Source organism: Diceros bicornis, chromosome 41 (genome assembly GCF_020826845.1).
Source record: "Diceros bicornis minor isolate mBicDic1 chromosome 41, mDicBic1.mat.cur, whole genome shotgun sequence".
Lineage (NCBI taxonomy): Eukaryota > Metazoa > Chordata > Mammalia > Perissodactyla > Rhinocerotidae > Diceros > Diceros bicornis.
In genome coordinates, this window is record NC_080780.1 from 6,365,323 (window position 1) to 6,381,568 (window position 16,246).

Here is a 16,246-nt window from a genome sequence, read left to right on the forward strand (position 1 = left end):
TACATAGCTTGTGGGAGTCAAGAGTGGGCTAAAAGCACCCTGACCTCCAACTATCAGGGATCTGTGCTTTAATCACTGATTGCTTCTTTTCACCAAGGTGCAGACAAGAGGTAGGTGGCCATTGTTGTTGACCTCTCCCCCTCATTGTTGCAAGCCTCTCTCCCTCAGGCTAAAATGACTGATGCCCTTTTTTCTCCTCCTTCATTTTTCTCTTTTTCCCCTTTGGGAAGCCAGACATTATAGGACATTCAAAAGCAACTCTACATATGAGGAAAATCAGAAAGCGATATTCACGCACAGGGAAAGTCACAGGGAAAGATGTCCTGAGAAAACTTTAAGTTTGTAACTCACACTGATCCTTGGCACAGAGACAGACTACAAATGATCAAAAAAATAAAATAAACAAAAATAACAAACAAATAGGCAAACCCTGGGGAAAGTGGAGAATCTGATTTCTAGACTTAACATATTATTAGATTCAAATGTCCAGTATTCAACAAAAAAATCATAAGGCATACAAAGAAACAGGAAAGTATGGCCCATTCAAAGGAAAAAAGTAAATCAACAGACATTATCCCTGAAAAACACCTGATGGCAGATTTACTAGACTAAGACTTTAAAAAAACTGTATTGAAGATGCAGAAAGAATTAAAGAAGATGTAGATAAAGTCAAGAAAATTCTGTATGAACAAATGGAAATATCTATAAAGAGATAGAAAAACTAAACATTTCTGGAGCTGATAAGCACAATAACTAAAATGAAAAATTCCCTAGAGGAATTCAAAGGTAGATTTGATCAGACAGAAGAAACAATCCGTAAACTTGAAGATAGAACAGTAGAAATCATCACATCTGTGGAAAATAAAGAAAAAAACTGAAGAAAAATGAACAATTCAAAAGAAACTTTTGACCATCACCAAGTAGACCAAAATGTACACTGTGGAGTCTCAGAAGGACAAGAAAGAAAGAAAGAGTCACATGGAATATTTGAATAAATAGTGGCTGAATATTTGATGAAGTCATGAATATAAACATCTAACAAGATCAACAAACACCAAGTAAGAGCAACTTAAAGAGACTCATATGAAGACATATCATAATTGAGTTTATGAAAGACAAAGAATCATGAAAGCAGCAAGAGAGAAATGACTTGTCACATACAAATGTTCCTCAATAATATTATGAGCAGATTTCTCATAAAAAATTTTGGAGGCCAGATGCAACGGGCTGATCTATTCAAAGCGTCAGAAGTTTTTTAAAAGCTGTCAACCAAGAATCCTATAACCTGCAAAACCGTCCTTAAAGAGTAAGGGAGAAGAAATTAAGACATTCCTAGATAAAGAAATGAGACAGTCTGTTACCACTAGACCTGCCTTGCAAGAAATTCTCAAGGGAGTTCTGCAGGGTGAAGGGAAAGGACACTAGAAAGTAACTTGAAGGCATACAAAGAAATAAAGATCTCAGAAAAGGTAAGTACGTGGGCAATGATAAAGGCTACTATTATGGTAAGATTGGTTTGTAACAGCAATTTTTTATACATGATTTAAGAGGCTAATATATTTTAAAAAATCTAAAAACTAGTATTATCCTAATTTTGGTTTATAACTCTATACCTTGTTTCTATATAATTTAAGATACTAATTCATTAAAAATAATTATTAGTTTATATTTTGGGGCACACAATTCATAAAGTCATAATTTTACAACATTAACAACTAAAAGAGGAGGGAACAGAGCTGTTAAAGGAGAGTTTTCATATGGTATTGAAGTTGTGCTGGTAGAAATTCAAATTAGAGTGTTATAACACTAGGATGTTAAATGTAATCCCCACAGTAACAACACTGAAAACAGCTATAGAACAGAAACAAAAGCAAATGAGAAAGATTTAAACATTTAACTACAAGAAGTGGACTAAACACAAAAGAAGATTGCAATGAATGAAATGAGGAACAAAACTGCTATAAAGCATATAGAAAACAAAGATTCAAAATGGCAGAAGTAAATCCTGCATTATCAGTAATCATTTTAAAAGTAAATGGATTAAACTTTCCAATAAAAAGACAGAGATTAGTAGAATGAATTAAAAAGTATAATCCAACCATATGTTGTCCACAAGAGACTCACTTTACACAGAAAAACACAAATACACTGAAAATGAAAGGATGGAAAAAGATATTACATGCAAATAGTAATCAAAAGAGAACAGGGATGGCTATACTAATAAGAGACAAAATAGACTTAAAATCAAGAAAATGGTATAAGAGACAAAGAAAGACATTATATATTAATACAAGTTTAAATGCAGCAAGAACATGTAACAGTTATAAACATTTACATACCAACTATCACACCATGAAAATTTTTTTAGTGAAAACTGACAGACTAGAAAAGAGAACTACACAGTTCTACAATAATAGCTGGAGACTTCAATACTTCACAATAATGGATAGAACAACCAGACAGACGATAAATAGGAAAACAGAGAACTTAACACAATAATAACCCAGGACTAGATGACTTCAATGGTGAATTCTAACAACAATTTAAAGAACTAACACAAATCCTCCTCAAACTTTTTCAAAAAGTTGAAGAGGAAGAAACATTTCCACTCATCCTATGGGGCCAAGATTAACCTGAAAAAAGTCAGACAAAGACACTATAAGAAAACCACAGATCAATATCCCTAATGAACATTGATGCAATACTCCTCAACAAAATACTAGCAAACTGAATTCAAGAGCATATTAACAGGATTATACACTATCACCAAGTGAGATTTATTGCCAAAATGTGAATATGGATCAAAATACAAAAATTAATCACTATACTACACCATGTTAACAGATTAAAGGGAAAATAGAGCCAGCCCTGATGGCCTAGTGGTTAAACTTCAGTGCTCTCACCACTTTGGTGGCCCAGGGTCATTTCCCAGTCGCAGAACCACAACATGTGTCTGTCAGTTGCCATGTTGTGGCGGCAGCTCACATAGAAGAACTAGAAGGACTTACAACTAGGGTGTGCAACCATGCACTGGGGCTTTGGGGAGAAAAAAAAAAAGAGGAAGACTGGCAACAAATGTCAGCTCAGGACAAATCTTTCCCTTCCAAAAAAAAAACGGGAGGGGGAAATAAACCCACATAATCATTTCATTTGATGCAGAAAAAGTATTTTAAAAAATTCACACCTTCATGAAAAAAATACTCAACGACATAGGAATAGGAGGAAAATACTGCAACATCATAAAAGCCATATATAAAAAATAGACAGAGAACATCATATTCAGTGGTCAAAAACTGAAAGCTTTTCCTCTAAGATGAGGAACAAGGCTAGGATTTACACTTTTGCCATTTCTATTCAACATAGTACTAGAAGTTCTAGCCAATGCAATAAGGCCAGTAAAAAGAAGTAAAATCATTTCTGTTCATAGTTGATATGCTCTTATATGCAGAAATAAAGATTCTACACAGAAATCAGTGGCACTTCTATACACTACAATGAATAGCCTGGAAAGGAAATTACAAAAAGAATTCCATTTACAATAGCATCAAAAAAGAATAAAATACTTAGGAATTAACTTAACCAAGGAAGTGAAAGACTTAAACCATAAGAACTACAAAGGACTGCTGAAAGAAATTAAAGAAGAATAAATAAATGAAAACTGGTCTCATGTTCACAAATTGGAAGATTTAATATTAAGCTGTCAAAATCACACAAAGCAATCTACAGATCCAACACAATGCCTACCAAAATTCCGATGACTTTTCTGCAGAAATAGAAAAACCCACCCTAAAATTCATAAGGAAATCACAAGGGACCTCGAATAGCCAAAGCAATCCTGAAAAAGAACAAAGTTGAAGGCATCAAAATTCTTGATTTCAAAATTTACTACAAAGCAACAGTAACCAAAATAGTGTGGCACTGGCAAAAAAGACAGACATATAGACCAACAGAATAGATAGAGAGCTCAGAAATAAGCTCTTATACATATATGGTCAAATGATTTTTGATAAGGGTGCCAAGACTATTCAATTAGGGAAAAGGCAGTCTTTTCAACAAATGGTGCTAGGAAAACTAGATATCGACATGCAAATGAATGAATTTGGAACCTTACTGAACTCCATATACAAAAATTAACTCAAAATCGATCAACAAAGACCTAATTGTAAGAACTAAAACTATAAAACTCTTAGAAGAAAACAGGGCAAAAGCTTCATGGCATTGGATTTAGCAATGATTTCTTGAATATGACATCAAAGGTACAGGAAACAAAAGAAAAATACACACACGGACTTGATAAAAATTTAAAAATTTTGTGCATCAAAAGATAATATCAACAGAATTAAAAGGCAACCTACAGAATGTGAGAAAATACTTGCAGATCATCTATCTGATAAGGGATTAATACACAGAACATATAGAGAACTCCTAAAATTCAACACCAAAAAACAAGCAACCCAATCCAAAAATGGACAATGGACTTGTATAGACATTTCTCCAAAGAAGATGTATAAATGGCCAATAGGCTCGTGAAAAGACGTTCAACATCATTAATTACCAGGAAAATGCAAATCAAAACTATGAGATACCACCTCATACCCACTAGGATGGTTACTATGGAAATAAAAGAAAATAACAAGTGTTGATGAGGATGTGGTGAACTGGAACCCTTGTGCTCTGTTGGTGGGAATATAAAATGTTGTAGCTGCTGTGGAAAACAGTATCGTCATTCCTTAAAAAATCAAAATACAGGGGCTGGACTCCATGGCACAATGGTTAAGTTCGTGCACTCCGCTTTGGCAGCCTGGTGTTTACAGCTTCAAATCCCAGGCACAGACCTACACACTGTTCATCAAGCCATGCTGTGGTGGCATCCCACATACAAAATAGAGGAAGACGGGCACAGATGTTAGCTCAGGGCTAATCTTCCTCAGCAAAAAGAGGAAGATTGGCAACGGATGTTAGCTCAGGGCCAATCTTCCTCACCAAAAAAAGAAAATCAAAATAGAATTACCATATGATCCAGAAAATCCACTTCTGAGTATATACCCAAAAGAACTGAATGTAGGGTCTCAAAGAGATATGTGTACACCCATAAGCACCATTATTCACAACAGCTAAATGTGGAAACAATCCAAGTGTCCATCGACAAATGAATGGATAAGGAAAATGTTCTATATATGTACAATGAAATATATTCAGCCTTAAAAAGGAAGGAAATTCTGACATGTTACAACATGCATGAACCTTGAGGATTTTATGCTAAATGAGATAAGTCAATCACAAAAAGACAAATACTGTATGATTCCACTTATATGAGATATGTAGTTAAAAATCACAGAGATAGGGCCAGCCCCGTGGCTTAGCGGTTAAGTGCGCGCGCTCCCCTACTGGCGGCCAGGGTTGGGATCCCGGGCACGCACCGACGCACCGCTTCTCCAGCCATGCTGAGGCCGCATCCCACATACAGCAACTAGAAGGATGTGCAACTACAACATACAACTATGTACTGGGGCTTTGGGGGACAAAAAGTAGGAGGATTGGCAATGGATGTTAGCTCAGAGCAGGTCTCCCTCAGCAAAAAGAGGAGGATTAGCACAGATGTTAGCTCAGGGCTGATCTTCCTCACAAAAATAAATTAATTAATTAATTAATTAAAAAAAATCACAGAGATAGAAAATAGAATAGCAGATGCCAGGGGCTGTAGGAAGAACAGGGACTTATTATTTAATGGATATAGACAATCAGTTTTCCAGGATGAAAGTGTTTCAGAGATGGATGCTGATGATAGTTATACAACATCATGAATGTATTTAATACCACTTAACTGTATACTTGAAAGGGTTACAATAAATTTTATGTGTATTTTACCACAATAAAAAATGGGAAAAAAATTAAAAAATTAAATTGGACTGCTCTTCAGAAACCATGCAAGCAACAAGAAAGTAAACAAATTTAAATAAAGTATTGAAAGAAAAAAATGCCACCAAACTAAAATACTGAATCCACTGAAATTATCCTTCAAAATGGAAGGAGAAACGACGACTTTCTCAGACAAACAAAAATTGAAAGAATTGGTCACCAGAAACTCTGCCTTGCAGTGTTAAATGAAATGTTAAAAGAAGTTCTTCATAGAGAAGGAAAACAACATAAATCAAAAACTCACATCTAAATAAAGAAATGAAGAATACTAGAGAAGGAATATATGAAGGTAGTACTATATCTATTTTCCTTATTCATAATTGATCTAACAGACAATAGCTTGTTCAAAACAATAATATTAGCAATGCATTCACTGATTAAAGCTTATAAATAATTAAATAAATGAGAGCACTGTTACAAGGGAAGGAGGACAACTTTGGGAATTCTATGCTATAAGGTACCTGTACTACCTATGAAGTGGTACAGTGTTATCTGAAAGTGGACTTGGATTAGTCATAAATATATATTGAAAACTTGAAGGCAACCATTTAACATAGTAAAAAAGAAGTTATAATTTAGAAAATTGAAAAAAAAATGAAATTATATAAAAGCTCAATTTAACCAGAGAAGGCAGAAAAAGTGGAAGAGAACAAAGAAACAAAGAAAAGTGGTAACAAATACAAAACAGTAACAAATATGGTAGATGTTAATCCAGCTCCACCAATAATCATTTTAAAAGTCAATGGTTAAATATACCAATGATTGTCAGAATGAATTTTAAAAAAAGACTTGATATCTTGTCTACAAGAAACCCACTTGAAACACAAAAACACTGATAGATTAAAATAAACAAGTAGAGAAAAATATACTATGTGAACACTAATCAAAAGAAAGCTGGGGGGCCGGCCCGGTGGTGCAAGCGGTTGGGTGCGCGCGCTCCGCTGCGGCGGCCCGGGGTTCGCTGGTTCGGATCCCAGGTGCGCACCGACGCACTGCTTTGGCAAGCCATGCTGTGGAGGCGTCCCATATAAAGTGGAGGAGGATGGGCACGGATGTTAGCCCAGGGCCGTCTTCCTCGGCAAAAAAAGAGGAGGATTGGCGGATGTTAGCACAGGGCTGATCTCCTCACAAAAAAAAAAAAAAAAGAAAGAAAGCTGGGGGCCAGCGCTGTGGCTTAGCGGTTAAGTGCACGCGATCCACTACTGGCGGCCCGGGTTTGGATCCCGGGCGCGCGCTGACGCACCACTTCTCCGGCCATGCTGAGGCCGCGTCCCACATACAGCAACTAGAAGGATGTGCAACTATGACATACAACTATCTACTGGGGCTTTGGGGGAAAAAAAAAAGAAAGCTGGAACAGCAATATTAATTTTAGACAAATCAGACATCAGGGAAAGGAAAATTATCACAGATAAATAAGGTCAATATAATTATAAAGGTGTCAGTTTTCCAAGAAGACATAACAATCCTTAATGTGTATCAGCCTAACAACAAAGGGTCTAGATAACTGAGGCAAAAACTAATAGAACTGCAAAGAAAAATAGAACAATCCACTAAATGTAGATGGAGATTTCAACATCTCTCTATTAGTAACTGACAGATCTAGAAGACAACATACCAGTAAGGACATAGTTGACCTGATGAGCACCATCAATCAACTGAGTCCAACTGACAATTATAAAATACTTTATCCAACAGCAGAATACAAATTCTTCTTAAGCTCACACGCAACATTCACCATGACAGACCACATTCTGCACCATTAAATAAACACATTTTGAAAATTTTTAAAGAACAGAAACGATGCAATGTATGCTCTCAGACTACAATGGAATTAAACTAGAAATCCATAACAGAAAGACAGGTGGAAAATCCCAAAGTACTTGGAAATTAAACAACAGACTACTATATAACACATGGGCCAAAGAAGAAGTCCCAAAAGAAATTTAAAAATATTTTGAACTAAATGCAAGTAAAAATACAACTTATCAAAATTTGTAGGATACAGTAAAGGCAGTGCTTAGAAAGAAATTTATAGTGTTAAATTCATATAACAGAAAAGAAGAAAAATAAAAATTCAATAATTAAAGTTTCTACCTTAGAAAACTAACAAAAGACCAAATTCAGTCAGAAGAAAACAGAAGAAAAGAAATATAAAAATAGAACAGAAATCAACAAAATTAAAGACAGGAAATCAGTAGAGAAAATTAATGCAATCAAAACTAGCACAAAGAGCCAGCATAGAAAAGAAAATAATGCACAGTAGAACAGACATAAACAAAATAGAGAATAGAAAAAATATAGAAAGTCAAGGAAAACAAAAGTTGGTTCTTTGAAAAGATCAAAAAAATTGATAAACACCTAGACAGACGAAGAGAAAAAAGAGAAATTAAAGTAGGGACATTACTACCTAACTTTCATAAATAAAAAGGATTGTAAGAAAAAAATTAGATAACCTAGACGAAACAGATGAATACATAAACTACCTAAATTGACTCAAGAAGAAACACAAAATATGAACAGGTGTATAACAAATAAAGAAATCAAATCAGTAGTCAAAAACCTCCCAAAACAAAAAAGCCCAGGACCCAATGGCTTCAGTGGTGAATTCTACCAAACCTTAAAGAATAATTAAAAGAAATTCTTCTCAATCTCTTCTAAAAGAATACAATAGGAAGTGGCACTTCCTAACTCATTTCATGAAGCCAGCACTCTCTGATACCAAAGCCAGACAACGACATCAAAAGAAAAGAAACCACTGAGCCAATATTCATTATAAATGCAAATATTATCAATAATATAATAATAAACGAATACTCGCAGCATACTAAAGGAATATATACCCTGACCAAGTGGGATATATCCCAGGAATGCAAGGGCAGTTCACCATATGAAAATCAAAAATTATAATACACCGCATTCATAGAAGGAAGGAAAAAAAAAAACACATCATCATCTCAATTGATACAGATCTGACAAAATCCAACACCCATTCATGAAAAAAAACCTCTAAACTAGGACCCGAAAAGAATGGTTTCAACCTGATACAGAGTTTTTATGAAAAGCCCCCAGCCAATACCATATTCAATAGTGAAAGACTGAAGATTTCCCCCTAAGATCAAGAACAATTCAAGGATGTCCACTTTTGCCACTTCTACTGAACAGTATAGTGGACATTCTAGCAAGAGGAATTTTGCAAGAAAAAAGTTATCCAAATTGGAAAAGAATACGTAAAACTATTGTTATCCAGGTGACATGATCTTCTATATAAAAATACTAAAAGTTCCAAGCACAGACACAAAAAAAACCACTACTAGAGCTAGTAAACTAATTCAACAAAGATGCAGGATACACACAAAAATCAATTTCTATACACTAGCAATGAACAACGTGAAAAAGAAATTAAGAGAGTCACTGCACTTGAAATAGCATCAAAAAAAATAAAATATGTAGTAATAAAATTATCAAGAGGGGGCCGGCCCCGTGGCTTAGCGGTTAAGTGCGCATGCTCTGCTACTGGTGGCCAAGGTTCAGATCCTGGGCGCGCACCGACGCACCATTTCTCTGGCCATGCTGAGGCCGCGTCCCACATACAGCAACTAGAAGGATGTGCAACTATGACATACAACTATCTACCGGGGCTTTGGGGGGCGGGGGGGAAGGAGGAGGATTGGCAATAGATGTTAGCTCAGAGCAGGTCTTCCTCAGAAAAAAAAAAAAAAGAGGAGGATTAGCATGCGTGTTAGCTCAGGGCTGATCTTCCTCACAAAAAAAAAATTATCAAGAGGCTCAAGACTTACACACTGAAAAGTGCAAAACACTGCTGAAAGAAATTAAAGAACTCTGCTATGGTATGAATGTTTGTGTCCTCTCCAAATTTATATGTTGAAATCCTAATGCCCAACGTGACAGTATTAGGAGGTGGGGTCTTTGGGAAGTGCTTAGGTCCGAAGAGTGGAGCCTTTATGAATGGGATTGGTGCTATTACAAAAGAGACTCCGGAAAGATCCTTAGTCCCTTCTGCTATGTGGGGATATAATGAGAAGTCTGCAACCCTGAAGAGGACCCTCACCAAACACACTAGCATCCTGATCTCAGACTTCTAGCTTCCAGAAATGTGAGAAATAAATTTCCATTGCTTATAAGCTACCCAGTCTGTGGTATTTTGTTACAGCAGACCAACAGACTAAGACAAAGTCCTAAATAAATGGAAAGATATCCTGTGTTCATGGACTGGAAGACAATATTGTTAAGGTGGTAATGGTAATACTATCCAAAGCTATCTACAGATTTAACACAATCCCTATCAAAAGCCCAATGGCCTTGTCTGGTAGAAATGGAAAAGCAGATGCCAAAAACACATATGGAATTGTGAGTCAAAACAATGTTGAAAAGAAAGAACAAAATTGGAAGACTCCCACTTCCTAATTTCAGATCTTACTACAAAGCTACTATGAAAACGTTATGATCAAAATGGTGTGGTACTGGCATAAGGATAGGCATGCAGAACAATAAAATAGAATTCGGAGTCCAGAAACAAACTTACATGTGTGTGGTTAACTGATTTTTAGTAAGGGTGCCAGGACAATTTCAGGGAGAGAGAAGTCTCTTCAAAAAATGGTGCTGGGACAACTGAACATCCACAATCAAAAGTATGAGGTTAGACCCATATTTCACAGTATACACAAAAATTAACTCAGAATGAATCTTAGATCCAAATGTAGGAGATAAAACTTCAAATTATTGGAAGAAAACAAAGGGGTATACATCAAGATAAAAGATTTCAAATAAACAACCCAACATTACACCTCAAAGAACTAGAAAAAGAAAAACAAACTAATCCCAACAATAGCAGAAGAAAGGAAATAATAAAGATTAGAGCAGAAATAAATGAAATAGATAATAGGAAAAAAACAGAAATTATTAACAAAACCAAGAGTTGGTTCTTCAAAAATATGAACAAAATTGACAACCTTTAGCTATACTAACCAAGAAAAAAGTGAGAGGACCAAAATAAATAAAATTATAAATGAAAGAGGAGACATTACAAATGATACCACAGAAATACAAAGGATCATGAGACTACTATGAATAACCATATACCAAAAACTGGACAACCTAGAAGAAACGGATGAATTCCTAGAAACATACAACCTACAAAGGCAGAATCATGAAGAAATAGAAAATCTGAGCAGTTCAATAATGAGTAAAGAGATTGAATCAGTAACCAAAAACCTCCCAAAAAAGAAAAGCCCAGAACCAGATGGCTTTACTGGTAAATTCTACCAAACATTTAAAGATTGTCAATCCTTCTCAAACTCTACCAAAAAACTGAAGAAGTGGTAACATGCCCAAACTCATTTTACATGGGCAGTATTACCCTGATACCAAAGCCAGACAATGAAACTACAAGAAAAGAAAACTGCAGGCCAATATTCCTGATGAATATAGATGGAAAAATTCTCTACAAAGTACTAGTAATCCAAATTCAACAGCACATTAAAAGCACATAAAACATCATGATCAAGTGGGATTCATCCCTGGGATACAAAGATGGTTCAACACACAAATCAATAAATGTGTGATACACCACATTAATAGAATGGAAAATAAAAATCACATGAATATCTCAATAGATGCAAAAAAGTTTTGACAAAATTCAACATCTATTCACAATAAAAACTCTCAAAATATTGGGTATAGAATGAACATACCTCAACATAATAAAGGCCATATATGACAAGCCCACAGATAACATCATACTTAATGGTGAAAGATTCAAAGATTTTCTTCTAAGATCAGGAACAAAACAAGGGAGCCCCCTCCTACCACTATATAACATAGTACTGGAAGTCCTAGCCAGAGCCATTAGGAAAGAAAAAGAAATAAAAGGCAGCTGAATCAAAAAGGAAGAAGTCAAGTTGTCTCTATCTGCAGAAGATGTGATCTTATTCATATAAAAAATCCTAAAGACTCCACCATAAAACTGTTAGACTGAGTAAACAAATTCAGTAATGTTGCAGGATACAAAACCAACATACAAAAATCGGTTGCATTTCTATACGGCAACAATAAATTACCTGAAAAAAAAATAAAGAAAACAATCCTATTTACAATACCATAAAAAATAATAAAATCTTTAGGAATACATTTAAACAAGGAAGTAAAAGATTGTACACTTAAAACCCTAAGACATTGATGAAAGAAGCTGAAGAAGACACAAATAAATGGAAAGATATTCCGGGTTCATGGACTGAAAGAATCAATATTGTTAAAACGCCCAGACAACTGAAAGCAATCTATTCAATGCAATCCCTATCAACATTCCAACTGCTTTTTTTACAGAAATAGAAAAAAAAAATCCTAAAATTCATATGGAACCACGAAAGACCCTGAATAGCCAATGCAGTCCTCAGAAAGAACAAAGCTGGAGGCATCACACTTCTAATTTCAAAGTATATTACAAAGGTATAGTAATCAAAATAGTATGGTACTGGCATAAAAACAGACACATAGACCTATGGAACAGAATTGAGAGCTCAGGAAACAAACCCATGCACATAAGGTCAACTAATATCTGACAAGGGAGCCAAAAATACTCAATCAAGAATAGACAGTCTCTACAAAAATTGTACCTGGAAAACTGGATATTCACATGCAAAAGAATAAAACTGGATCAATATCTTACACCACTCACAAAAATTAACTCAAAATGTATTAATGACTTAAATGTAAGACCTAAACCACAAAACTCCTAGAAGAAAACATAGGGACAGTGTCAAGGACAGCTCCTTGACAGTAGTCTTGGCAATGACTTTATAAATATGACATCCAAAGCACAAGCAATGAAAACAGAAATAAACAAGCAGAACTACATCAAACTAAAAAGCTTCTTCACAGCAAAAGAAACAATCAACAAACCAAAACGGCAACCTACAGAATGGCATAAAATATTTGCAAACCACATGTTTGATAAGGCGTTAACATCCAAAATATTTAAAGAACTTATACAAGTTAAAAGCAAAAAACAAATAATCCAATTAAAAATGGAAAGGACCCAAATAGACATTTTTTTTTCTGAGAAGATATTCAAATGGCCAACAGGTATATGAAAAGGTGCTCAACGTAACTAATCATCAGAGAAATGAAAATCAAAACCATGAGATATCACCTCACACCTGTAAAAATAACCATTATCAGAGAGACAAGAGATAAGTGTTGGCGAGGATGTGGAGAAAAGGCAACACTTGTGCACTGTTGGTGGGAATATAAATTGGTACAGCCACTATGGAAAACAGAAGACAGGATCCTAAAAAAGATAAAAAATAGAACTATCATATGATCCAGAAATTATACATTTCTCTGGATATGTATCCAAAGAAAATGAAATCACTATTTCAGAGATATCTACACCTCCATGTTCACTGCAGCATTATTTATAATAGCCAAAATACAGAAACAACCTCAGTATCCACTGACAGATGAATGTATAAAGTAAACATGGTATATACATACAGTGGAATATTATTCAGCCACAAAAATAAAGGAAATTCTGCCATTTGCAACAATGTGGATGAACCTTGAGGGTATTTTTCTAAGTGATGTTAAGTCAGACAGAGAAAGACAAACACTGTGTGATCTCACTTATATGTGGAATCTACAAAAACAGAAACAGAGAACAGATAGGTGGTTACCAGGGGTGGGGTGGGAGAAATGGATGAAGGTGGACAAAGGTTATAAACTTCCAGTTATAAGTTCAGGGATGTATGTAGAGCATGGTGAGTACAGTCAAAAATATTATATCGTATATTTGAAAGTTGCTAAAAGAGTAGCTTTTAAAAGCTCTCACCACACACAAAAAAAAATAATAATAAATTGTAACTATTGAGATGACAGATTTAATTAACCTTATTATGGTAATCACTTTGCAACATATATATATATATATCAAATCCTTACGCTGTACAACTTAAACTTACACAATGTTATATGGCAATCATCTCAATAAAGCTGGAAAAAAATAAAAATTGGGCAAAGGACCCAAATAGCCTTTTCTCCAAAAACAATATAAAATGGCAAATAAGCACGTGAAAAGATGTTCAATATCATTAGTCATTAGAGAAATGCAAATTAAGCCCACAATGCTTCTTTTCTATTGGATATCATCTCTTTCCTCTTATGAGTTCAAGTACACTTTCAGGTTTTCTAAGGACTACTAAATGCCTATTAATAGCACCTATTAAATAGACTGGGTACAAAGACCCCGTAAGTCTTATGAATGCTAATAGCGGGTCCTTGAAGAGCTAAAGAAAGAGTTAGTCTACCTCCGAAAATTTGTCTCAGGGGCTGGGGAATAACTCAAAGTTCTTCTGGAGAAAAGAAAAAGTAGTAAGGAAGATAAAAGACAGTGAAAATGGGGTTGAACTTCTCTTGTTCTTTTCCTTTAAAGCTTCACACCTCTCACTTGCGTCTAAAAATTCAATCCTAGATGCCCCAAAAAAAGAGAAGGGAAAATCGGAGAAATGAGTAAGTACAATCAAACACTGATAGTAGAGGAATCAAGGACAAAGAGTAAAGAAGAAAGAAAGGAAAATAGCAAGCAATATCATTTGAGAAGAAAGGGGAAGGGGGTCCTGTTACCACTGGGACCTATTAAAAACACATAGATGGTTATTCTTAAGAGCTCATTCATAAGCAGGCCTTTACAAATCTGAAGTCCTTAGATATGAAGTCCAATTCTTTGTTTTCTGGAAAATATTGGGCCTCCACTCTACATTATTAGAAAAAGCACCCTAAGCTGTTAGAATGGTCCCTCTGGCCCATCGTATTAAACCATCTTATTATAATTAGACGCTTTTACAATTAAATCTTCGTAGCCAAATATCATGATACATTCTTTATACTAATTTCCATTCTCTAGTAAATTGTTATAACAAGGTTTAAGTTATTTGAGAGCGTAAACTTTTCATTAAGTACAGAAATCAGTAGAATTTTATTTTGGGCGCTGTTGTAACTAAGTAGAGAACATAAAACATTTAGATTTATAACATTTACATTCTAAAAATGATGCTGGTAACTCACAACATGTCTTTAAAATAAGCTTTGTGTCCTCAATTTGTTTTCCTTAAAGAATTGTATATACTTACCTGAAAATGTAAAGAACAATTCATTTTGCAAACCAGCTTTTTGCATTTTAACATGATGGCATTCAGACTTAAGTAAGGAAACTTCACATGAAAGATCAAGAACCAATTTGCTTAAAATCTGAAGAAGTTTCTTCTCAAAAGAAATATTATAGATACTATTGCAGGGAGCTGCATGATAGCGAGCTGTAAACTGGTAAAAATAGCGAGGCTCACGATAAGCTGTAAAAAATTAAACAGAATAACACAAAAACAGTTATTTAAGCCATTCAAATATATTGCAACTATTCAAGAGAAATCATTATTTGGAATAAATTCATAGCATACCATTTTATATACAGCTATACATATATATTTTTTTAATTTAACAAACATGTAGCAGTTACTAATTGAAAAATGCTGGTATAGGCACTTTACAAATAGTAGCTCATTTAAATCACCTAACATTATTTAAGATTGGTATTATTTTTACATCCGTCATGAGGAAATTGAGGGATGGAGGGATTATGTCACATATCCAACACCCATGCTATCAAAACTAATATTCCAGCCAAGAAGCCTGGCCCAGACCCTGTGTCCTTAACTGCTATATTACGCTGCCTCAAACTCAGGAATGAAACTTCTCTAAGTTTAGATATTCATCTTAGAAGAAATCAGAGTCATATAATTACCAACAATACACAAAAAAGAATATGTTTCTAACAAATCTACAAGTTTTATTGAGTTCCATTACAACATCTAGAATTGAGAACATTTTTTTTTTTCTTACCCATTTCAAAATCTCACAGAAATGACATAAGAAATATAAAAATGATAAGAAATCCATAATAATAACCAGAAATCAGAACAGTTCACCTTCTGACACAGGTAGCTCTACTGCTACTTCTGTTAAGCAAGGGGCCCTCCCTGCCTGTTCCCGGCTTGCATGCTGAGGAAATGTCCCTCACTCACACTAAAGCGAGAGCTGCCATTATCCACTGTCTTACCTACTCATTTAAGCCCAAATGAAGAGTACATACTGAGCTGCTATCAGTCCTTGTATTCAAAGTAGAGACCAGACAGCTTATAATTGCTGAGCAAACTATCAACTACATTTACAAACATGAATGAAAACCACAGACTCTCCAACCCCAACTTTAGGGAACACTAAGAGCATTAAAGAGAAGCAAGAAAATGAAAAAGCA

The 16,246-nt window shown here is 34.9% G+C and overlaps 1 protein-coding gene across 1 annotated transcript in view; it reads right to left on the bottom strand.

Moving 5' to 3' along the window:
- The window catches only part of ZPBP (zona pellucida binding protein), a 141,670-nt gene that overhangs the window by 93,169 nt on the left and 32,255 nt on the right, over window positions 1-16,246 (bottom strand). The window contains 1 exon segment of the mRNA XM_058534840.1: window positions 15,066-15,284. Coding sequence (XP_058390823.1) covers window positions 15,066-15,284 — 219 coding nt within the window.